The sequence below is a fragment of the Rattus norvegicus genome, chromosome 11, assembly GCF_036323735.1.
Source record: "Rattus norvegicus strain BN/NHsdMcwi chromosome 11, GRCr8, whole genome shotgun sequence".
NCBI classification, from domain to species: Eukaryota; Metazoa; Chordata; class Mammalia; order Rodentia; family Muridae; genus Rattus; species Rattus norvegicus.
The window spans coordinates 81,268,857-81,294,534 of record NC_086029.1 but is presented as its reverse complement, the minus strand read 5'-3'; the positions used below and the strand labels follow the sequence as shown (position 1 = coordinate 81,294,534).

General features: G+C 45.7%; 2 protein-coding genes across 23 annotated transcripts in view; one reads left to right on the top strand and one right to left on the bottom strand.

Moving 5' to 3' along the window:
• Positions 1-16,954, top strand: part of Lrch3 (leucine rich repeats and calponin homology domain containing 3) — a 99,759-nt gene extending 82,805 nt beyond the window's left edge. For 11 of the 19 annotated variants that reach the window (XM_039088337.2, XM_063270507.1, XM_039088328.2 and 8 more), the window contains 2 exons: positions 6,797-6,874; positions 10,456-13,546. In XM_039088337.2, coding sequence (XP_038944265.1) covers positions 6,797-6,874; positions 10,456-10,659 — 282 coding nt within the window. In that variant the 3' untranslated portion in view covers positions 10,660-13,546. Of the gene's footprint in view, positions 1-6,796; positions 6,875-10,455; positions 13,547-13,706 lie in introns of those variants that run through there. The other 8 variants (XM_063270511.1, XM_063270510.1, XM_039088336.2 and 5 more) reach the window with 1 other exon arrangement.
• Positions 16,955-18,285: 1,331 nt separating this feature from the next.
• The window catches only part of Iqcg (IQ motif containing G), a 41,046-nt gene continuing 33,653 nt past the window's right edge, over positions 18,286-25,678 (bottom strand). For all 4 annotated transcript variants that reach the window (XM_006248455.5, XM_006248456.5, NM_001014230.1 and 1 more), the window contains 3 exon segments: positions 21,648-21,779; positions 20,634-20,735; positions 18,286-18,689 (listed from right to left, as the gene is read on the bottom strand). In XM_006248455.5, coding sequence (XP_006248517.1) covers positions 18,561-18,689; positions 20,634-20,735; positions 21,648-21,779 — 363 coding nt within the window. In that variant the 3' untranslated portion in view covers positions 18,286-18,560.

Here is a 25,678-nt window from a genome sequence, read left to right as displayed (position 1 = left end):
GCTACAAGTGACTGTGGTAAATCCCAGGCTGTGTTTAGAGGCCTTAGAACAGATCAGGCAGTCAGAGGTCTGCTAGTGCAAACACTGGGCAGCTTCTGAAAATGCTGGATGTTTGTCCAGTGGGCACAGCAGTACAGTGCACACTGCTAGAACTTCACTGGGGGCTGGCAAGATGGCTCAGCCAGTAAAGAAGCTTGCCGCCAAGGTTACTCGTGCAGAAAGGGCTCTTTGTACTTTTCTGTCCATTTATGGTTAACTTGCTGACCTGACCCCCGGCTCCAGCCTGGAGTCTACAGACTGGCTGCTCTGTTGGCAGAATCCTGCCAGATGCCTTTGAGTTCTTTATTGTTGTTGCCTTTGTGGAATCAGAAAACGTATCACTAAGAGGCCTTCTCCTTGAAAGTCCAGTCACTTATGAACCAGACATTTTAAATATCAGGTTTTATCCCAATATCATGGTTTTTTGAAGAAAGTTTAGATTCACCTTTACAAAACAGTGAAATAGTGGCTGGAGAAGGGGGCTCAATAGGTTAAGCGTCTGCTCTTGACAAAGATCTGGGCTGAGTTCCTAGTACCTACGTGGTAGCCCACAACCATGTGTACCTCCAGTTCCTGGGCACCGTATGCCCCTTCTGACTTCATAGATACCAGGCACACAATGGTACAAAAACAAGCAAAGCAAGCACATAAAATAAATAAAAAATCTAAAAAGTAAGAAAAACCCAAAGTAGTAGTATAATACTAGTAAGGGTTGGAAAACAAGGGCCAGAGGGAAGAAATCATCATTGTTTAAAGTAGGAAGTCAGGCGATCCCGCCAGGAATGTTAGCAAGTTTTTCCATGGTTGAACTACCTAGTTTTTCTTCTTAGGCTACGCTAAGGTGGGTATTCGGCCTTACTAACGTGGGGTAGATACACTACCTCTTAGAGTGGGGTCAGGGCCTCTGGACATTGTTGTCCTGATTTTTATTCTTTAATTATGTGTATGTGTGCATCTGAATATGGATCTGTACGTATGCGTCCTGTCCTGACTGAGTCTAGAAGAACCAGATCCCCTGGAGCTGGACTTAGAGGTAGTTGTGAGCTATGTGAGTGCCGGGAACTGAACTGTGGTTCTCTGCGAGAGCAGCATCCACTCTCATCCTCTGAACCATCTCTGCAGCCCTTAATGCTGTCTCAAAGAGACATGATTATTAAGGCTCTAGGGATAGTTTTAAAAGGTTTCCTTGTATTTTAAGAAAAAGGTTTCTATCCTTAAGCTTACTGTTATCATGTGCCCTCTCAGTGGGTAGGCTTTTAGAGCAGTCGGAATCTGCAGAACTGAACCTCTGAGGGCCAAATAGGCCACATTTGGGAACAGCTCCTTAACCCATGAACTAGCTGTAGCATGGTCTGTGGATCCATTGCACTGATGCTGTGACGCCTGAACCTGTCTGTCTGCCTCTGTTCACTCCCCTCCCTAGCACTGTACTCAGTGGTACCTCTTGTAGCATGTATGTGTTTGTTTCTCAATGTTTCCTGACACCCACTTTGATTTTACATGTTTTCTTGTAAATAAGCCTGCCTTCCTTCCTGTGTAGATGTATATGTGTGTGTGAGACTAATACATGTTCTACTAGTTAACTACTTTGGCAGTTTTAATCATTTCTTCTACCTTGTTTTGCGGTAAAAGGGGAAAAATTAAAAAAAAAAAAAGTTGGAACCTAAAAAAAAAAGAAAAAAGAAAAAGGTTTCTAAATTTGTGTGTGTGTGTGTGTGTGCGCGCGCACGCACATGCACATGCACATGTGCCTGAAAGATTTTATGTGAATCACAGGAGCCCATGGAACCCAAAGAGAGCATTGGATTCCCTGGAACTGAAGTTAGAGGTGGCTATGAGCCATCTTATGGGTGCTATAAACCAAACCCATCATTCCAGCCCCATACTTCTATATAAAAATTTTAATGAAAGCAAATTTTAAAAATAAAGTTTTTGAGCCAAGTGTGGTGTGATCACAGTGTGAACCCCAGGATTGTGTCATTTACTGAAAACTGTTTCTTGTTGTGGTGTAGCTCAGCCTTAGCACACATCTTTAATCCTAAACAGTGAAAGTAAAACTAGTCTGTAGAAGGAAGCATCCATGTTTGAGAGATATCTAATTGAGTGGCAGATAAGGTAACAAATCAGAGGAAGATTTGTCAGAATTGGATATGCCCCAACTCTCAGAGAGAATGGAAACAGAAGCTACCTGACAAAGACCAGTACAGAGAGAAAGAAGAAAAGGACATAAAGACAGTTTATGGAACAGTTGTAGAGAGAGAAGTTGTAGAGAAAGACCAAACTAGACACAGGTGAAGATGCGAGAAGGAGCCAGAAGATTAGAACAGATTACACAAGTTACTTTAAAGCCAAGCAGAGCATTTCAGGAGCTGCGTAGATGAGCCAGAAGAGCTGAGTTGACCCAGCCAGCCTGAGCTCAGAAAGAACTAGGAAGGGTGAGCTTATTCAGCAGCAAGTCTCGGAGGCTGAAAACATTCTAGGCCTACATTAGTTTGTATGGAGACTAGAAGCTTCCAGGACTAGGCCTAGGTTAGCAGAGCAGGACAATAAAGGTTGTTTTTACAGTATACACCTTTAATTCTAGCACTTGGAAGTCAGAGGGAGGTAAATCTCTGTGAGTTCAAGACTAACCTGGTCAGCTTGGGCCAGCCAAGGCTACATAGTAAGACCTTGTCTCAAAAACAAGCAAACATAGACACAGCAAACAACTGTAAAGGTGTGGGCTAGTGAAGAGGTGCGACAGGTAGAGCTTGCCACACAGGCCAATCCCTGGAGCCCACCCAAAAGGGGAAGGGATGCGCCAACTTCAGAGAGTGCCACAGCACATATACCCCACACGTCATGTGTACACATAGTAATTATAAATAAAACATATAGAAAAAGCTGTAGGCTGGGCATGCTAGGTCATGCCTGTAATCCAAGCACTTAGGAGTTTAAAGCAGGAAGAGGAGGAGCTCAAGGGCATCCTGGGCTCACTCGCTCTCGCGCTCTCTCTCTCTCTCTCTCTCTCTCTCTCTCTCTCTCTCTCTGAGTGTGTGTGTGTGCGCGCGCGCGCACACGCCTGTGTCAAGTTTGAAGTCAGCCTGTGCTCCCCTACCTTAAAAATAATAAAGTTGGGGGCTGGAGAGATGGCTCAGCAGTTAACACCGACTGCTCCTCCACAGGTCCTGAGTTCAAATCCCAGCAACCACATGGTGGCTCACAACCATCTGTAACAGGATCTGATGCCCTCTACTGGTGTGTCTGAAGACAGCGACAGTGTACTCACATATATAAAATAAATTAAAATATATCTTTAAAAAAATAATAAAGTTTTCACTACCTGAAAAAAAGTTTGAATCACTTTAAATATTCAGAACTAATTATTTATCTCTTGTTCTTTTCCAATTTAGTGTATATTATAAATTTTCATTTATATCATAAATTTATTTCTCTATATTTTGAAGTAAAAGAGACTAGACTTTTCTGCCAAAAATCATAATGTCATGCCATTTGAAGTTCTGGGAAAACTTGGCGGTAGTGGGTCCCTGTAAGGTTTGCTGCTTAGGATAACACTGGGCCCCACAGTCTGAGTGAGTGACAGAGACTGCGGCCACTGACGAATGAGCCCTTTTATTGATGTTTCCAGAAGAGGTTGGGAACATGGGATTTGTGGGCTTCTTAGACACCAGGGTTCCATGCACCTAAACTTGTGTCTGGCCAGTCTCCTGAAGAATGGGTGCACACGTTGTGTCAGCGTGTGACAGGTCCCAGTCGTGAAACACTGGTCCACAGCCCTAGAATGTAGTGAATGCTGGGAGACAGTCGCTCCCCTCCCTCATCAATTAGAAATGTGTCCTGTGGGGAATATCCCAGGAAATCTCCCATTGTACCACACACTGGGATGTTTTAAGTTGCTACTACTGGTCTATAATAGCAGTGTGTACTGAGTCCCTTCTCACTCTCTCCTGCTGCCCTTCCCTACCTCACCCCATCCTTGGTCTTCATTTCCATATGAACCATAGTAAATTGCATTTGACCTAGTTTTTAATTAGCAGCACTGACTTTAACCTTTACATAGGTTGTCTTCCTATAGCCTAGTTTTGTCTGTCTATCCTTCCATAAACATCTATATTTCAAAAACAGACTTCCCTCTTTTGTAAAACAAAGTGTTCATGGTTGCTTCTCCTACTCAGCCTTCTCTCTCCTAAACTCAGACCAGGCCCCTGACGTCTTGCCCACGTCTTTGGAAGTAATGTGTCCAACTTTGTGAGGCAGAAAGAAAAACTGACACATGGAGAGATGGGTGGATACTCCAGAGTGAAGCTATTTGTCCTGTTGGATTTGGGAGGTTTTTTGTTGGGTTGGGTGTTTTTGTTGTTGTTTTTTTGGATTTTTGTTTTGTCTTGTTTGAGGCACAGTCTTATTGTATAGTTCTGGCAGACCTAGAACTATGTAGACCAATATGGCTACAAACTCCCAGAAATCTACCCACCTTCATCCCTTAAGTGCTGGGATTAAAAGTGTGCTGCTATTCCCAGCTAGTCTGTGTCTCCTTTAGCCTAGGCTAGCCTTGAACTCTGTCTCCCTGCCTGCACCACATCCTGGGGTTTCTGGCATATCTCAGCACACTGAGCAAGCCCTGTGTGCTCTTTATTTGGGCCCTTTGCCCAAGCTCCTCCTAGCAGCTTTCCCCTTTGCCTCTTAGTTCATCTTACCTTTCTCTGGCGCTAAAGAAGCCGTGGCACCAGGTGTCTTTTCGCACCTCACGGCCTAGTCAGGAGTAGCCATAGAGCCCGTTGTGAGGCAGCAGGTAGAGAAGCCTAGTCTGCTCTGCACCATCTGTCAGGAGATGATGATTGTACAGTTTATGTTTCATCTTTCCTGCCTTTTTACTTCAGTTAAGAACCTGGCATTGGCAAGGACGGGTGCTGTGCCAGATTATTGTTCTGTCAACTCGGCACAAGACAGGGTCCCCTGGGAAGAGGAACCTCAATTGAGAAAATGCCAAATTGTCGAGAAGGCTCTGCTCCATTTTCTTGATTAATGATTGATATAAGGGCCCAGCCTACTGGGGACAGTGGTGTCCTGGGTTTTATTTAAAAAAAAAAAAAAAAAAAAAAAAAAAGCAAGCTGAGCAAGCCATGGATGGGGAGCAAGCAGATATACACAGAATCCTCAGTCTCTACTTTGGTCCTGATTTGAGGTTCCTGCCCCCTTGAGTTCTGGCTGCCCTGATGGTAGACCCCAACGTGTGAAATGAGTACCCCCCTCCCTCCTCCAGATGCTTTTGTTCATGTCTCTGTGGCAGCAGGAGGAAGCGGCCCAGGCAGGGGCCCTCCCTGCACACTGAGTTCCTGTTGTCTTTTCAAGATCCTTTGCAAGTTGTTCCATCAGAACGGGGGGGGGGGGGGGGGGGATAATTGTCCGTCCCCTTCCCTCTCACTGGTTCCTTTTCATTGTCTGTGACAAAGCTAGTCCTTGCCCTGCCTGCCTTTGTCTTGTCAAGACGACAGTGCCCTCTTTCCTTGCTTTTGTTTCTTCTTATGACAAGGAATTATGTTTCTTATCTGCAGAAGACTCAGATTTTACAAGTGAAGTCTTGTTTTCTAGAGATGGTACAAGTGTCCTTGCACTTACTAATTTAAAAAATCTGTAGGCCACAGTCCCTGCAAACATCTGGCTTCCACATCTGGTACTTAAACATCATTTTTGAATATGAAATTCCTATTTTTCTTATATTATGTTCCATGATAACCAACTAGGTAAAAAGCAAAACTTTAAGAGGATATGAGATGCCTCTTTATTTCCAGTATTTACAGATCTTTATAGAAAAGTAAGCTCACTCCTTAGTAATTAAGCAAATTTTCTGTGTCAACATTTCATCTCGTAAAGTAGCTTTGTAGCCATTGTTAAGACTTTTTAATTTCCAAAAATGAGTTAAATGCAAAAAAAATAGGGCCACTATTAAGAGCACTGGCTGCTCCTGCAGAGAACCGGGTTCAATTCCTAGCACCCACACGGCAGCTCCCACCTGTCCATAGCTGCAGTTCCCAAGGACCCAACACCTTCTAGATTCTACAAGCCCTGCATGTACAATATATACAGATACACATCTGCATGTATGCAGACAAAGCACTCATACATATAAAATAGTAATAAAATGATAATTTAAAATAGAACCAGGCATGGTAGCGCACATCTTTAATCCCAGCACTTGGTAGACAGAGACAGGTAGATCTCTAAGTTCGAGGCCAGCCTGGTCTACACAGTTCTAAGCTATCCAGGGCTTTGTAGAGAGCCATAGCCTCAAAAAATAATAAACAAAAGAAAATAAACTGTTAATTGTGGCCACACTTGAACAATGATCCACTGGATGATACATTTTCTTCATGTTCTCTTCAGTTTTCTTTTGTTTCAAAATGAAAAAATATCTTCTTACCACTTACCTTACTAAACCAAAGCAAATACAGACATTGGAAGGTGCCAAACTCTTCTCATAGCCGGCTCCTATTTCTGAAGATACTATTTTCTTGGAAAGCAGCCACAGTGGCCCCTTCCTCCTTGTGGATGATTTCCTGCTCCTGGCAGAATTGAGTGGCAGCAACAGTTCCGAGGCTCTTGAGATGAACGCTCATTGTTTGATCTTCTAAGGAGTTTGCAGAGCCCCTAGTGTGCCTAGCGGCTGTCTGTGAGGCTGGTGGCAAGAGTAGTGTGAAGTTTGCATTCTTTTGGACCTTTGTTGATAACAGTTTCCTCTTTTCTTGTCTCTCGGCAGCCTAAATTAACAATGGCAAAGTGCAGGCGGAATGTGGAGAACTTCCTGGATGCTTGCAGAAAGATTGGTGTACCCCAGGTAATGTGTGTGTGTGTGTGTGTGTGTGTGTGTGTGTGTGTGTGTGTGTGTGTGTGTGTGTGTGTTCATGCGTGCGCACATACACATGAGCTTGCAATGTGTGTGTGTATGATTGTTCTTACCAGGAATAGCTGCAAACTGCTGACTCACTACTAACATGATATGTTATTACAAGACTGTCAGCGTTCTTTCCAGCAATATTCCTTCATGCTTTCCTCATGAAATAACTATGTTATAACTAATAAATTAAAAATAATTGTTCTGTTTTCTTAAGCATCCCACTAGCTGTTTGACTAAATAGAGCTATATTTAACAATATTTTCCGCACAGGTACCTTTCAGATTGGGAATTCTTTTTTACCTTCAGCTTTTTAACATTTTTAAATATATTTTAAATGTATTCAAAATTTAATTTTGACTAATTTTAGACTTCACAAAATCATATAAAAATAGCAGAGTTCTATTTGCCAGAAGTTTAAGTTAAATTCACAAACAGTATATCTGTACAGGTAGACAGTCCAAACCATGCTAAATCTTACTAGATAAGAGGTTAATTCAGCCCCGCCCGTTTGTCCACTAGGCTGCAGTTCTCTGGAAGTTAGCACAGCCTCCACTTGTGAGCATGTTTTAGGAGACAGTGCTTCCATCGGCCTCTGTCGCAGTGCTTCTCAGCCTGTGGGCCATGATCCCTTAAGGGGTTGACTGACCCTTCACAGTGGTCACCTAATGCCATGGGAAACACAGATGTTTACATTACAGTTCATAGACGTGGCAAAACTACAGTTGTGACGTAGCAATGAAAATGATTTGATGGCTGGGGAACTGTTAAAGGATCCTGTGTGGCATTAGGAAGGCTGAGACCCATGGCTCTATTTTCTTTCCTGTCATTGACAGTACTATAGTTAAACATTACTTACAGATTCAATCGGAAAAGAAATGTTTGCACTGCTCTTTCAGAGGCCCCTTTGAAGAGCAGTTAGAAGCTGCCTTACTCTTGGGGTGCACAGAGCTGTCAATGACAGAGGAAATGGGCTCTTTGATCCAGTGTGTGTGTGCTCAGGCTGATCTTGGAACTCTGGAAGCTTCCCTCCCACCCCAGCCTCCAGTGCTGGAACTGTGATGCACACCACCATGCTTAACAACACTGTAAAAAAAAGCAACTTGATGTGGTGTGTGGCAGTTTCTGTTTTCTTATTTTATTTGCTTGCTGGAGATGGTAGCTGTGCCTCCCGCTTGCTCTGCTGAGCACATGGTCCATGTGCCACTGAGCCACACCCTCCAGCCCTTAAGCCATAGCTTTGTCTGCAGTGCGGAAACCACAGGCCTCCTCTGTCAGAAGCTCAGGACTGGCTCAGGACAGGGCCCATCAGAAGCTCTGTTTAGCCCTCGTAGCCTCCCAGTGATGCTTTTCTCACTGGCCAGTCACCCAGTTCACCATCCTGCTCTAACTGGCCCAGGATTCAGAGAGCACCTTCACTTGCAGCTTCCCATGTCAGAGTAGAAAAGTCTGGTGTCTGCATTAGCCAGCATGCATTCCACACCCGCTTCTTAGCCTTATCAGGTAGAACATCCATTCTGTTCTTTTTTGCTGTGATGTGGGTTTGTAGTTCTGTTTTCTAAACTCAGGTATGACTTTTTTATTCTTATAGACAGAGTCACACATTTTTATATCATTGTTTTATAAAAATTTATAAAACCATATTACACATACTGAGACCATTTACCATCCTCTAAGGAACTGGCAGTATATTCTCCATAGTGACAGACCTAAGGTTCATATGCACACATGTGTATGTGCACATGTTAGTATTCAGGCATTCCCATCTCATGTCAGCACACCCTGTGTACTGAACCAGAGCGTGAAAGCGCAGGGAGCAGCAGCTGGGGCTGCCCCTGCTGGAACTGAGAGCCCCCCAACACCGTTTCTAGACACGAGAGCCCCCCAACACCGTTTCTAGACACGAGAGCCCCCTCAACACCGTTTCTAGACATGAGAGCCCCCTCAACACCGTTTCTAGACATGAGAGCACCCCCAACACCATTTCTAGACACAAGAGCCCCCTCAACACCATTTCTAGAGGTGAGAGATCCTGCCACACTCTGCAGAGCCATCTTGTCTCAGACATAAAGTCTGTAGACTGGAGCTCTTTCAGAGCTCTGTTCTGCCGTTGGTCAGCAAACTGTACAGTCAGTGTGCTTTACACCACGTACTTAAGTCAGCGTTTTCCAAGTGGGGCTTACAAGTGCTTGTTACAGCCCAGCCAGCGTTCAACCTGAGCTGAGCTATTCGAAGGCAGAAGCAGAGAGAGAAAGTACAATTTAAAACTGACCTTTTCCCAGGGTGGTTAGACTGGGGTTCTTTATCTCCACCCTCCCACTCCGAGGAAATGGACATCCACTCAGACCACTTCTTCCTTCTCCCCTCTGCCTTCCACCCACTTCTCTACCAGCTTCAAAGAGTTCTAGTTGTGCTTCTACATCTGCTAAAAAACAGTCATTTTTCTGGACAGAGTGAAGGATAAGGAACTCACAAATTGGTAGCTTCCTTCTGGCCCTCACTGAACTGTGAAACAGAGCGCATAGTATCTTAGTGAGTCAGACTTGGGGCCCAGGTAGATGGTAACTGTGAAGGCCGTCACTCACTGTGTAGTCAGTGTAACTACTAAGTGTTGTGTAGAGTGAGCTGGGAGTCCGCACGGGAGGAGCATGGCTGTGCTCGCCTCAGGAGACTGGAGCAGGAAGATCCCGATTGAAGGTCATCTCCAGCTCCCTAGTGAGTTTGACCTAATCTGAGCAACATGAGACCCTGTTTCAGACAATAAAATGAAAGAAAATGGACACACAAAAATGAATCAAATTATGAAGGAAAATGGGATGGGACATAGCAAAGGTAATGTTTCCCTAGGATCTATTCCCAGCTCACCCTCAAAATGTGAAGGAATCACTAAAAAATAAGGAAACACAGAAAACCTCTGGATAGGGAAGTTTATGGAGATTCACTTTTATTATTATGCTCTTATTAAGTGTTTTACATTTTTTAAAAACCTGTATCGAGTCCAGTGTCTTATATACTAGAATTATTATATGTTAATATTTCCAGACTGAGTCCACTAATGGTGACTTTAGACACTCCTTCCATTCTGTCGTGAGCCTAGTAAACTACATCTAGGGATGATGGACTTGATCTCATGGTTGGAGTCAGTGCACCTGACTCCACAGTAAACCTCCCTCATTGCAAGGCTTGCCTGGCCTCGTGATTCCCCACTCTAGTGAACAACCTTGTTGTCCTCACTTCCCCCCAGTGTGAGGAGGACTGAGATGACACACACCTCCCACTGTCAGCTCACACAGCCTGGGCCACTGCAGCTCTTCTCACCAGGCTCACTCTGCCGCTCAGTAAAACCTCACCTGTGCTGCGTGGATGAGCCCACCTTTTGTTCTTCAGCATTTTCTTATTTACGATGAAATACCGCAGGGTGTGTGTCCGACTGTGACTGATGGTTTTCTGAGCTCTGCATTCATCTGCGGTCTGCTGCACTGACTGTGTTTTTCTGTTTTCCTTTCCTGCTCGCATTTGGACAGGACAGTCTCTGTTCTCCTTCCGACATCCTTCAGCTAAACCTCAGCGTTAAAAGAACTGTCGAAATGCTACTCTCTCTTGGGGCACATGCAGAAGAATCCAGCTTTGTCTCTCTGTCTGTCCAGCTTCTGGGTTTTGTGGCATTTTACTGTTCGTTAATGTTAATTCTCTGTGTGCTCTATTACCGGGTCTTCACCTATAGCTGACCTGCAGCCAGTGCCGTCCAGCTCCTTCCGTGCTTGGTGAAGGTTTGTTTCTCTACAGAATTGCTGACACACGTGTGTTTTCACACTGCTGACTTGAGAGGTGCATCATTATCTGTCCTGTGTCCACAGAGGCAGTGCACTGCACAGTAGGCTAGCGACAGCTGACAGAGAAGAGCGTTCCCTCTAGTCCCTAGCTCCCCTCCTGCCCTGTGGCCTTGTCTCTCATATGGAAAGGCTACAGCATTTTTATTAAAACAATCCTGAGCCATGGAGGACTCTGGCCATCTTTTTATACTGTGATACAACCTCAGTTTTGAAGTAAAGACTACGATATCTGAGCCTTTCTTTTCTTTCTTTTTTTTTTTTTTTTTTTCGGAGCTGGGGACCGAACCCAGGGCCTTGCACTTGCTAGGCAAGCGCTCTACCACTGAGCTAAATTCCCCAACCCCTTATCTGAGCCTTTCAACAGCTGCTCATCATGAAAATTTTGGTAGCATTTCTAGTTTGGATTACCTTGTCAGTCAGGTCTCCGCCCCGAAGTCCTAACTTACCCCCAATTTTAACAGTGTTTGGACATTTAGAAGTCATGGGGCATTTAAAATACCCCAATAGTTTGGTTTGAATTTTTAGTTTAAAAATACTGGAGATTTCCCAGACTGCTGTTCTGAGCCCACTGAGTCTGTTGAAGACCATGCACACTAAGCAGCTGAACAGAGTCCGCATCTGAGGCGATCTGGTCGTGGTCACCATGTGTGCTGCCTGAAAACAGATCCCCTGCCAGAATCTGTTGGAATGTGATGTTTGGAATTCACATCATTTCTAACATGTGACTCATTCTTATAGGTGAAGTGTGTGTTGTAGGCTGTACAATTGTGTCTGAAACTGTATCTGAGCCACAGATCCCCAGGAAGTTGCAGTCTGCTCTCAGAGTCTTAGTGAATGGTGTCTGCACTCGGCCGGAGAGAGACACGGCTGCAGTCAGGTGGCAGTTCTCACAGATTCTACCCGCAAACTCCACTAACAGCTGACCCTCAGCTCAAGCGACAACAGCAATGCAATGTCCCGCTGTAGTCCTCTGGCCCTCAGCTCAGGGGGTGACAGCAGCACAGTGCCCCACTGTAGTCCACTGACCGCCTGCTCCTCCTCGTTTGCTTCGTGTGAAGCGAGCTGTGAGCTGTTCTTTATTGCCCACTGCCCGTGCTCTGCAGTGCCACCCTGCGCCGCTACACAGCCGTGCCTCCAGAGTGCTTATAAGACTTCAGATCCGTGATTACTGTCTGAGTCCTGTAGAGTTTTGTCTTTTTACACACGCACACAGTCAGGCTTAAAGCCAGGTTTGATGATACATGCCTGTAATCCCAGCACCTAGGATGCTGAAACAGGATGACTTTGAGTTCAGTCTAGGCTACACAGCAGGACCTTGTCTTTTAAAGGACAAAAAAACAAAGCCCCACAGAGGCCTGCATGTGGTGTGGCCTGGCAGTGGTGGGTTCCTAGGAACCCTCCGCAAAGTTGATGTGCAAGTGGAAGGGCTACCTCTGAGTCGCTTCTGGACCACTGTGCACCTCACCACCTGCCCTTGGCTCAGGCCTGGGTGCTGATGAGCAAGCAGTGGGAAGGGCTTGTCCCATACAGAGCTAAGAGATCCATCCTTTTACCGCTGTCTAAGTTTTGTTCATTGGATTTTTGGAGACAGGGTTTCTCTATGTAGCCCTGGCTGTCCTGGAACTCTCTGTAGACCAGGCTGGCCTCAAACTCAGGTATCTGCCTGCCTTTGCCTCCTGAGTGCTGGGATCACAGCTGTGCACCACTCCCACCTCCCAGTGCAGATTCAGTTTAAACAAAGCTACTCTGTAGTTGCAGAGGTATTCAAAGTATTAATTCAAACTGCTAGTCTTATTAGCAAACCAAAAGATTGCTGTGACTTTAGCAAAACCAGCATTAGATAGAAAAGTAATTATATCAAGTACCAATAACTGCCTTAAAGACGCCTACTTGCTGTATTTTTATTACAGTTAGTTTTGTAATGTTTCAAGTGGTGCAGAGTGTGATGGAGTGAGTGCTCCTGTAACCCTCACACTGAGGCCAGCCTGAGCTGTCCAGCAAGGCAATTCCCACTAAAAACAGAAAGTTAATTTTAGCTGGGCTTGGGGGTGCATGTCCATAATCCCAGCCCTTGGGAGGCAGAGACAGAAGGATGTCTGTGAGTTCCAGGTTCGCCTTGTCGACATAGAAAGACTGTCTCAGTCAGTCAGTCAATCAATCAGTCAATAAATTTGATGAAAAAAGAAAAGCCAATGTTATACTGAGATCTGCCTTTTTCTTACCAGAATAACCAAACTGGTACTAAGTCAAACAAGATAGGTGTATCCACCTTCTTCCCCAGATGGCGGCCATCTTTGGTGGGCCAGTTACTAAGATGCGAGCTTACCCAGTAGTCCACCAGCAGTTATAATGTTAAAACTATCCTACTGGGCTAGATTTATGTTATGACCTTGAACTCATAGACCTGGCTCTGCGTACTGAGTTACACACTCAGCTAAAACACAATTTCTTTTTTAAATATGACTTTTAACTCATTTAGTTTTAAGCCTCCCCTTTCCTTCAGTCAGAGTCATTCACAAACCATGCTGTGTCCCTGCTGCCTGTACCCTTCCCAGAGCGTCCTCTGTGACCCCTGTCTTCCACTTGAGCACTGCTGTATCTGGGCTGTTTTTACATTTGTACCTGCTCTGTAAGTCTGCTCTGGTCTTTGTTAGAGATAGAATGTGGCTTTCTGCAGTGTTCTCTTCTTCTCTATCCTTTAAATGTGTGTCCCGTTGGTCTTCTGCTTTCCAAATGTTCTCTATGGACTGTGATTATGTTAATAAAGTATCCCTGAGTGTGAGACACGCCTGCGTCTGCCTCCTTTAGCAGGGTGGGTTTACCAGGAACTTTCTATATGTCACTCGATTATTATGGGGGGCAGGTGGGAAGGCCTTGTGTTCTCTCAGCTCTCTGATGTTCACCCTGTTTTCTTATTTGTTTGTTACATTGTCCCCTTTCAGGAGCAATTATGTTTGCCTCTGCACATTTTAGAAGAGAAAGGGTTGGGCCAGGTTGCAGTGACAGTCCAGGCCCTCCTGGAACTTGCCCCACCCAAGCAGCAGCCGCAGCAGCAGCCACCACAGCTCTCTGCTGTCTGAGGTCTCCCCGGGCCCTGCATGTTGGCACAGCAGGACAAGGAGCAGGAGGACTTGATCACTGGTGCTGCCTGCTCAGAGTGAGCCCTGCGTGTTCCTAGAAGCACTGTCTCATGATTCCTGCTGGGAATATTGTGTTCCATTTCTCCATTTTAGGGGAGATTAAACCCATTTCCACTATTGCTTATTTTTAATGAAGACACAGTTTTTTTAATTGGAACTTTCATTCCTGAGGACCCATCATGGAAGACTAAGCTGCCTGTGCTTTTCTTCATGGGGAGCAGGCTCGTTTTCCATGCCAGAGCCAGTATTTTCACAGCTGGATAGCAAGCTCTTTCAGAGGACAGATATGTTATTATCTCTGCCAGCTGCCAGGTGTCTACAGCTCGATGGTTTCCACCATTGGACTTGATTCTTCTGGAGCATTTGTGAAATCCAGACTTGCATCAAAGGTTGGGACGTGGCCTGGGAGCCTGCATTTTCAGCAGACATTGTGTTTCTCGGGCAGTGGAGACCACTGTTTCCAGACACATAGTTATGTGGTTTGGGGTACCACCCCTGCTGCAGTTCTCAACCACATTCAAATCAAAGGCTAACTTATGATGGCTTGGACTTCTCTGTCAAAGAGAGCAAAACCATAGAGAAGCCCGAGGTTCTGCACAGTATAACAGGTATCTAAGGCCAGTACCCAGGCCCCTCCCCAGGCCTGCCTACTCCTACCCCATCTTTTTCTAGAGAGTGGTTCCGTGCTCACCCTGCTGTTTCCTGAACAGACACACTCCACACACAGTTGTAAGCTCTAAAGTGTAGCACGCACTACCCAGCAGTGTTTGCATTTGCCTCAGTGAGCCCTGCGTGCTGATCCCAGGCACCTGGACCAGGCACAGCAGACTCAGTTCCCCGCTCCTGGGACTGAACACAAAGCCAATAGGACTGAAGGAAAGACATTTCTTAGAATCCTTGTAGGTGACAGCTAGTTTCCATAGCTACAAGAAAGCACTGAGAGCAGCTTCTTGTCTCTCATCTGTCCCCTCCCTGAGACCCTCCACTGTGAGCAGAGAACAAATAAACCAAGGACTCCAGCACAGTGTATGGTCTTTACTTAAGCACAAAGGCTTCTCTCCCGAGATTTTGGACTCCTTAGTTGTTAGTTGTGTCTTTGGTGTTTGCTGCAGTTAGAACTCAAATACAGTAATTACATAAAGCTTTTTATTTTATGGGTTTTTTTCCTATAGATGTTAACTTTTGTGGGTTTTCTTCCCAAGGCTTGCATTTCAGAACAGTATTACCCTGTGCAGCATCTGAAACCTTTGATACTGGACCAGGCTCCATCCCATCCCCAGCATCACCTGAAAAAGGTTCAGAGGCGCACATGGCCTGTGACTCCAGACATCCCAGAAGTGGGCGCTGGAGGATCAGGATTGGGAGCCCAGTGGGCTGTACAGACTGTGGCTGGAGACTCGGCTCAGTAAGAGCACGTGCTGCTCCAGCAGATCAGGGTTCAGATTCCAACACCCACAGGTCAGTTCACAATTGCGTGTAACTCCAAGGGCCTGCAAGTACCAGACACACACATGGTGTACAGACATGCATGAAGGTAAAACGCTCATGTACATAAGATGAATATCTAGTCAAAATAATGTTTCTCCTTGTTTGTGCAGAGAAGTGTTGATTAGAATGCTGCCACTTTTATTCAAGTTTAAAAGTCTGTAACAGCAGCCAGGCATGATGGCTCGTGCCTGTAACTCCAGCAACTAGGGCAGGAGAATCATGAATTTCAGGCCAGCCTTGGCTACATAGCAAGACCTTATCTTGAGAAAAAGTAAGTGTAGCATAGAGTGTCTGCGCTCCTGCCCAGTCCTTGGTGGTCCTCACAGAACAGTAGGAGCAGAGCCCGGAGCCCAGCCCTCGTCAGCAGTCCACAGAGCCAGCAGCCAGAGCTTGCTTATGACCAGCTGTGCTCTGGGGTGCACAGTTGCTTCCGTCTAGGCAGCATAGACCTCTGCATAATTCCTAAATTCCAGACTTTAACTGTATAGAAAATGGCTCCAGAAGACATTGCATAATACAACACTTGGAATGGCTGCAAGAGTTCCTAAGAGAAAGTTGACATTGCCGAGCATGGTGGCACATGCCTTTAATCCCAGCTTTTGAGGGACAGAGGAGGCAGATCTGGTCCACATACTGAATTCCAGGCCAGTCAGGGCTCCATAGTGAGACCCTACTTCAGAGAGAAGAGGAGGACATTTTAACACTGTCGCTCTCCTATGACACCTTTGAATGGTTAGGGCAGGAACGACTGTGGTACAGCTCCTGTGAGTCAGCACACAGCAAGACCGGGCTTCTGTTGGGCCTTTGTGACTTCTTACAGGTTTCCAAATTGGAAAGGACAATTCATTTGGGTATTCAACCTTGCTAGGCCCCAGCAGGAGATAGGCTAATATCTAATTAGCTTATTAGCCATGCCATAGTCCCCTGACTGGAAATGGCTACCTTGCCCATGCTAAGGTAGATATGCCAAGAGCCTGCCCGGCTCTGCCCTGCCACCACAGAGACGCTATGTCAGCAGTCTCCAGGCTGCCTGGCACTCCGACCAGGATTTCCCTGTAATGAACAAGTCTGGTAAACTCTCTGGAGGAGGAACCTTGGTATCTGTCTAGAACAGATGAGAAAAGGCAGAGCAGTGGATGGCTTCAACCCAGCAGCTCTGTAAATCCACCCTTGCAGCTAATGAAGGAGCCCTCCATTTCTTTGCCTCTAGTCAGCAGTGACTAACGACGTGATAGGCAGAGGAGTCTGATGGACTTTTAAGAACTAAGTACCTAGATGGTTGTAGAAATGAAGGAAAACTTGGTTATAGAAGCCTTTTGTATACACATTGCAGTGAGGTGGTTTACAGCAGATTTTATTTCTGAAATGTTATAAACTTGTAATTAATGAAAGGTTTTATAAACATTGTCCTATATTTGTATGTTTGTAAATATATTGTGTAAGTTCTAAGTATAAATATGTCAATATTGTGTGTTATTTTAAATTGCCTGTATGTCATCTTATAAATGGACATTAAAATAAAAGCCAATCCTCCAGTAGCATGTAATAAACACTTTAAAATATTCCAGCCTGAAGCATGGTTTGCTTGCCAAAGACAAATCAAGGAAAGGCCAACTCTGGCTCACTGAACCTCTGAGGTACAGATAGTAAGGTGGCCTGCGCTGGCAGTGGGTGAGGAGGCTCCGTTCAGGCTGGGGCTGCAGTGTGAGGTGCGCCTACATGCATGCATCAGGCCCTGTGCTCCGTAAACCAGGCATGCTCCCTCACGCCCGCAATCCCAGCACTCAGAAGGCACAGCATGAGGTTCAAGGCCACCAGACTACATAGTGAATTTGAGACCAGCTTGGGCTACGTGAGACCCTGCGAAAAAGTTTAAATTTCATATTCATGAAATATGTAAGATGCATTAAGGTAACTTTTCCCTCACGGGACCAAAAAAAAAAAAAAAAAAAAAAAAGCTGAGGGCCAATGAAATGGCTCAGCAGGCCAAGTCTAATGACTGAGTTTGATGTCCAGGACCTGAATAGTACAAAGAGATACAGTAGAAGGAAATACTTCTTGGAACCTGTCCTCTGACCCCACCCCCTGCAAGCTGTGTTGTGCATATACATACATGTTTCCATGCCTGGGCCCACATACCACTGTGCGTGTTTGGTTCTAAGGAAATAAGCTGGGCGTGGCAGTGCTTGTCTTTAATCCCAGCACACAGGGTGGCAGAGGCCTGCCTGGTCTGTACTGTGAGTTCCAAAGTGATCCTGGCAACCTGAATTTGTGCTGAGAACCCACAAAAAGGTGGAAGGGGAGAACTGAGTCCACAGAGTTGTCCTTTGAACCCTGTATGATGTGCTCCAACGTACATTGTGCACACATCCACAGAAAGAAACAGGCAGGGTGGAGAGCAGTGAGCCAGCTGGGCTGAAAAGTCAAAGCAGGAATGACCCGGTGGGCTCACTGGTTTTAAGGGAGAGCTGCTTGCTGCACACCACACAGGCTAGTTTTCATGTCTCACTTCTTTACGTCTTAATATCCGGATGATGGGCAGGGCTGTGTCTCTTGACAAACATAATCTCAAAACTAGCCTTCTAGAGAACCCATATCCCAGTCTTAACCACTGGAGGACTATGTGTTTACACACCATTTCTGTCTCATATCTTCCACCCCTATCTGTCCCCAGAAAAGTCACTGGAACAGCTTATGTAAGAGGTGTATTATGTGCTGTCCCTCAACACCACCGTCCCTAGACTAATGGTCACCCCGCGTGACAGGCAGGAGCTAAGGTTTATTTAACTACATGTGCGTTCACATGATGCTAGGTGATAACCTTTAATTCTCACTGAATAATTCACTTTTACTCGTAGTTTTTCTCTTTGGTCATATGGAATGGGGTCAGATCAGATGTGCCAGGAGTTTTTAATACTTGACTATAAGCCAGTGAATGAACTGCTTTGTGGTGAGGGAGAATAAGGATGTTCACAATAAGCCATGTTCAACATGGCTTCCCCCCAAAGTCTGGTCTGAAGAGTCCTATAGCCGTGTGACAGCCCTGACTGGGCTTTGAAAACTAGACATCAGGCATAGCCAGCTCCCCAGGTGTCTCCGGGAGCACGTCGGTGGGTGCCGTGGTAGCATCACACGTGTCGAGTCCTGAGGAGGAACAGTAGAAACTCGTTACTTCTTGCCTCTCCGCTTGTCCTTCTCCTTGCCTTTCGCGTCTTTGCTGTCATCTTTTTCTTTCTTGGGCATTTTGAAACTTCCAATTTCCCTCCGAACGACTGTACCTCGCCACCAGGCCTGGAGCTGGAAGAGAGAAGCAGGGAAATTCATCTCTGTGCCCAACAGCACCCAACTTTGTACAGAGGAGAGAACCAACAGTAGCTTGTGTTTCGGGAACGTCCGAGACATGGAAGTGGGCAGGTTGCTGTCAGTATGGCTACCTACTCATACCTATCTAGTATACTAGGCCAAGTCTTCCTTCAGACTTACAGCCTCAACTTCTGTGTAAACACCTCACACCTCACAGCCACTGATGCAAAGGGAGTGAATGCCTATTACCTGTGTCCAGTCAGGGATGCACTGAGAAGTCTCAGTGGTCAACAGTGTATCACAGACCTTTAAGGGGCTGCTAAACGGCTAGGATTCAGATAGCCCTGGAATGTCTTTGTCAGTTTAATGCAACAGTTCTTGTCTAGATTATAAAATCACACTACCCTACTAGAGCACATGAATCCACTGGTGAGAACAGAAGCAGTTTTGGGCTAGCTCTCCACTCAAAATCGAATCTTGAGGAATAGAAAACAGAAGCTTGATCAACAGTTACTAATTAAACACCAGATTTCCCTAGTAGGAAGATCGAAGATGAATTTCCCCACTTTGTTTTGGCTTTTTTGGTATTTGGTTTTGGTTTTTTTGAGACAGTTTCTCTGTGAAGTCCTGGCTATCCCGGAATTCCCTCTGTAGACCAGGCTAGCCTCAAACTCACAGAGATCTGCCTGCCTCTGCCTCCTAGGTCCTAGGACTAAAGGATCATGCATCACCAGCTAAAGATGTTTTGATATCTGGTCCTGAAAGTACTTTAAAGTTCTCATTTTGGACTTATGGTTGTGGCTTAGTGATAACCACAGTAAAAAAAAAAAAAATGCTAAAGAGGCTCTGGGTTTGATACCCAGTACCACAAAACAACAGAGCATGGCCTGCGTGATGGCAAACACCTGTAATTCCAGCACGTGGGCAGTGGATTCACGGGCAGCCTGGACAAGAAGAACTTGCCTCCCACTCTACATCTCAAATTCGTCCCTGCCAGGGCCCTTGAAGGATGCTCTTCCTGGCAGAGGTTGGTTTTTTGGTTTTTTGGGGGTTTTGAGGGGATGTTTCAAACTAGCTGCTGTTTTTGCATTGCAGTTTTTGCTTTAAAAATGTTTCCCCAAGGGCTGGAGAGAGGACTCAGCAGTTAAGCGCACACACTGCTCTTGCAGATGTCTTGAGTTAGTCTCCCAACACCCACATCTGGAAATTCACAACCATCTGTAACTCCAGCCCCAAGGAATCTGATGCCTCTCCAGTGCACCTGCCCTCACGTGCACAAACCCACCCACAGACACAGACATAATCATAATTAAAAGTAAAAATGATTCTTAAAAATAATTTCCAGAACCTGGAACTGATCCTGCTGTCATTGTTAATATTTGCAGGTTCAGAGAAAACGTTCATGAGGTAGTTCACTCTCTCAGCCAGGTTTGATTGCTATAATCCCCGAGAGCCAAGAGGCTGGGGAGAGAGGGGCACTGCAGACTACACAGTCCCAGGATAGTCAGGGCTGTGGAGAAAAAGTCTCAAAATGAATAAATTATATATGCATGTGTGTATATAATTAAAGTTTTAAATACGGTTTTAAATATTTTATTCTAACTTGCTTTGTCCCTTCCACCTCTTTTAAAAAGCAACTTCTATTGGAAGGCATCACACAGCTAGGGCTGACTTACAACCAGGTATGGAGGAGGGCAGGGCATTCAGAAATGCCTGCTTACACAGCCGCCTTGCCTTGGTTAGGCGTGACCTCAGAGCCAGTATCTGGACAGAGGATTCCTTGCACTGCTCACCTCCTCCCCCAGATCAGGAGCCAGGCTTGCTGTTCTGTCAACCGTTGCCCTGCACTGTGGACTGTGGGCACACCCTCACCATGTGCAGCAGGACACCGGGCGGGCGACCCACCCTCTGCCTGTACCTCCAACCCAAGTGTCCTACCTTCACAATGCTCCTCAGTTCGAGGTCATCCTGCTCCAGCTTCTTCCTGGTCTTCTCCTTTTCTAACCTGTCCTCAATAATGACCTGCTCATACTCCCGGATCTGCACAAATGCACAAGGAGCAAAGTCAGCTTGGCAGCAGCCCAACCAGTCCTACGTGCCAGTAGTTCCAGAACTCCAGAGACACAGGAGGGAACTCTGACGAAAGTCCAAAGCCAATCTCGTCTACACAACAAGGGTATGTCTCAAAAAAAAAAAAATCCTGCTGGATTCCCGGACTGTGTATTTACATTATATAATTGTTCCTCTTTTTTTAATTTAAATAATTCAAGATTAAGCTTTAAAATGAAGATGAAATACTAAGTCAGATGTAGCGGCACACTTGTGACAGAGGCAGGAGGATCGTAACAAGCTCAAGACTAGTCAGGTCAATATAATGAGATTCTGTTTTAAAATCACACACATACATATACACATTGGTATCCTTCAGATAAAACCTTAATAGAATGTACATATACGGGCTGGAGACATGGCTCAGTGGTTAAGAGCACTGACTGCTCTTCTAGAGGTCCTGAGTTCAAATCCCAGCAACCACATGGTGGCTCACAACCATCTGTAATGAGACCTGATGCCCTCTTCTGGTGTGTCTGAAGACAGCGACAGTGTCTTTGTATATGATAAATAAATAACTCTTTAAAAAATGTACATATGCAAACAGCCATGTTTTAAACTAGAAATTTAGGAAGTTTTACATCTATCCAATAAAAGCAGGTTTTCAGAAATCGACATTTTTAAATCGTCTCTAAGAACCATACAAATTTTGTCTTGTTTAACGCAGCATTTCTCTCAAGGAGTTTTAAGTAATTTCAACCTAAAGCGTGCTTGCAACAGAGTCGTTCTAGCATTAGTGCCACAACCGCTCACCCCATCATCGTCATCGGCAGAGAACCCCGTCGTTTACTTTTGACCAAAACTGACTTCCAGACTCCCCAGGGTCACCCAGCCACCCCTTACCATCTTCGCCAGGTCTTGAAGGTGCGCCAGGTCACTGGCCTTGGCCGCCTTGAGAGCATTTAACTCGTTCTGCTTTGCTTCTGTGTCTTTATCAAATTTCTCCATCCAGAACTCGAGCTTCTCCTCAAGTTTCTACTTGGAAAAACACATTAAAACATGGCTCCCACCAGACATAAATAACAGGGCCGTGTGATGCCAGTTAGAGCAAGTTCAATAACAACCAAGTTTCCTACAGAGATCTGATCACGCCAGACTTGCTGAGGATCTGAGGGAGACCAGCCCAGATGCTGACGTGTTCTTTGTGACTGGTGGCTGTTCACTCCTTAATTGTGTACTTTTCTGTGTGTAAGCAACTACATTTTTAGAGGAGGGACACCTATGAACTCACAGCATATGATGGCATGTACAAGATGCATTAAAGTCAAGCCAGACAAGATCCCAGAATGCTGTGTGGAGGTGGGTGAGAAGGCGCCCCCCTAGCTAAGGAGCTAATGGCAATTGGTAGCTGTTGAGAGAGGCAGAGGCCTTTGCTTTGAGGCTGTGGCCCCTGGTAGTCACCACAGCTACTGGAATGCCATTCCGGGGAAGATGGGCCACATTAACTGTACCTGCACACTAATTATATCTGATGACTTGTGGTTTTTGTTTTTGTTTTTCTTTCTTTTTTTTTTTTTTTTTTTTTTTCCGGAGCTGGGGACCGAACCCAGGGCCTTGTGCTTGCTAGGCAAGCGCTCTACCACTGAGCTAAATCCCCAACCCCGAGTTGTGTTTTTTTAAGGATTCAGGTGGGTAGGGAAGTGGGGTTTGGATCTCAGAGGAGTTTGAGGAGAAGAATAATTATGATTTATATTTTTATGAAATTATCAAAGAACTAATAAAGTGAGAAAAATACACAAAACAGAAGCAGGACGAAGGTGCAGCATTTGTGGCCTTGGGTTTGACAACCAGCACTGCAAAACAAGGTAACTAAGACAAACTCACACACTTCAGAAGTGAATTTGACACTGAAAGCCAAGATAAAAATGCACGGGGGGGGGGGGGGGGGCTGGGGATTTAGCTCAGTGGTAGAGCGCTTACCTAGGAAGCGCAAGGCCCTGGGTTCGGTCCCCAGCTCCGAAAAAAAAAAAAAATGCACGGGGGTTGGGGGTGGCTTTCAGATACCTCAGTGGGTAAACTGCAAAGAAACAGGTAGAAAATTCTGAAATATAAGCAAAGACATCAGCCGCCCCCCCTTTTTTTAAATTAACAATACTGAACACTCATCAAAAAAGACTGAAATGTGGGCTGGGGATATCCCTGCTGGAACACTAGGACGCTGGGACACTGAGATGCTGGGACACTGGGACACTGTGATGCTGGGACACTGTGATGCTGGGACACTGAGATGCTGGGACACTGTGATGCTGGGACACTCGGATGCTGGGACACTGAGATACTGGGACACTGGGATGCTGGGACACTGGGATGCTGGGGACACTGAGATACTGGGACACTGGGATGCTGGGACACTGGGATGCTGGGACACTGGGATGCTGGGACACTGAGATACTGGGACACTGGGATGCTGGGGACACTGAGATACTGGGACACTGGGACGCTGGGACACTGAGATACTGGGACACTGGGATGCTGGGACACTGAGATACTGGGACACTGGGATGCTGGGACACTGGGATGCTGGGACACTGGGGTGCTGGGACACTGGGACACTGGGACACTGGGATGCTGGGACACTGGGACACTGGGATGCTGGGACACTGAGATACTGGGACACTGTGATGCTGGGGTGCTGGGATGCTGGGATGCTGGGGTGCTGGGGTGCTGGGATGCTGGGACACTCGGATGCTGGGGACACTGGGACACTGGGGTGCTGGGGTGCTGGCCTGGCATGCACAAAGCCGTGAGTTTGATAGTCTGCACCACATAAAACTAGACATGGCTGCCCACACCTGTAGCCAGAGTAGAAGCAGGAGGATCAGGAGTTCAAGACCTTCGCTAGCTACATAGCAAGTTCTAGTCCAGCCTGGGATATAAGACATCTTGGCTGAGGGGAGAGGAGTCTTCAAAATTCTAAATGAAAACAGATATGAATTAAGATGCCAGCCAAAGTTTCAAATATGAAAGATGAAAGATGATGAGATCAAGTCTATGCAAGTTACTTGAAGATGTCCCTTCTGCAAGGGAAAATGAAAAACAAAACAAAACAAAACAACAAAAAACCTCAGGAGGCAGTCAGGTCTAATGGTTAGAGCCTGGGCTCTGAAGGCAGATGGCTAAGGTTCAAGTCTTGCACTCAAGTTCACTTGAATTCTTTGGACCGCTAGCTCTCTCAGCCATTGGTTATAAAGTGGAGATACAAAAAGCTGCACACACAGCCCACTGCAGTGTAACAGTGGTAGGCTAATGGACTGACACTTGTATAAAATTGATTTCAATACAGGATATTGGAAAGGGGGGCAGTAAATAAAAATTTTAATAAAAGAAACAGAACGTGCATAATGATTAATTCTAGACCTAAGAGAGACAGTAAAACCTAGGCATGTATAAAAACATGTAAAGATTACAGCAACATAGGTAGTGGCCCAGGCCTTTAATCCCAGCACTTGAGAGGTGGAGGCAGGCAGATCCATGAGTTCAGGGCCAGCTTGGTCTACAGAGCAAGTCCCAGGACAGCCAGGGCTACACAGAGAAACCTTGTCTTGGAAAACAAAACAACAACAAAAAATTTAAAGGTTGCCATTGAGCTTATGAGATAACACTGTTGTTTTCTTCCAGAAGACCTATTTCAGTTCCCAGCACCCATGTCCTTACAGGCTCAGCGGACTGTAACTCAGGAGTCCAAAGCTGTCTTCTGACCTCCTGGGTACCGGCACTCATGCCCACACACAGACAAAATAATTCAAAAGTAAGTCTCGACAGCTACTAGTGAAAAGCAGACATATGTAACTCCTAACTCCAGGAGCATCCAGGAGTAAGCTATAGAAGACTAGGTGCGGCAGAGCAGGCCTGAACCCAGCACTGGGGGCAGAAGCAGGAGACCTGTCTCCAAAGAACTGAAACAGAATGGATTCTCTCCTAGGAAGACATACTACAAAGCATGACTCAGAAAGATCTGGTAAATGAAGAGCTAAAAATCATTCTAGGTGTCCCAATGTTTCCCCTTTAAAATATGACACCCAAGAAGATAAATGTGACACCTTCTGCAAACACATAAAGACAAGAGAAAGAGATACCCAGTCGAGAAGGCTTGGGCTTTACTATACCTCAAACACCACAAACAGTTTATATATTTCTCTTTTCCGTTTCAGTTCATAGGAAGATGGAAAAGTTCTCGCCATGCAGCCAAGCCAGTGAACTCTGGAAGCAACACAACAAAATAGCCCCAGAAAACAGATATAAAAATGAAAGCAGACTGGCTGGGGATTTAGCTCAGTGGTAGAGCGCTTGCCTAGGAAGCGCAAGGCCCTGGGTTCAGTCCCCAGCTCCGAAAAAAAGAACCAAAAAAAAAAAAGAAAGCACATCGGCTATAGTGGCTGCTAACACCACGCCATCCCCAGGTAGACTTTATCCTAGGGAAGGAAAGATGACTCAACATTAGTGGACAGATACTACAGTCCATACCTCCACAGAAGCTGGAGGGGTGGTTCAGTGCTTAGGAGCCTATCCTGGTCTTGCAGAGGGTCTGAGTTTGAGCAGGTCACAACCACCTGTAACTCTAGTCCCAGGGGATCTGGCACACGCCACTGGCTTCCATGCAGCAGGTACACATAAACAAATAAATAAATAAACAAGATATATAAATGTATATTAAAGGAGAAAAATATATCATCAAAAAAATCATATTGAAAGATGAAAAGACTGCATCCCGGTTGGGTGTGGTGACACACCTTTATCCTGGCATTTAAGAGGGGACTCAAAATTCTTTGGGTTTGGGGCCAGCTTTGTCTCCATAGTGAGTTCCAAGTCAGCCAGGGCTATGTAATGTATGCTGTCTTCCTCCTACCACCACCACCACCACACCACCACCAAAA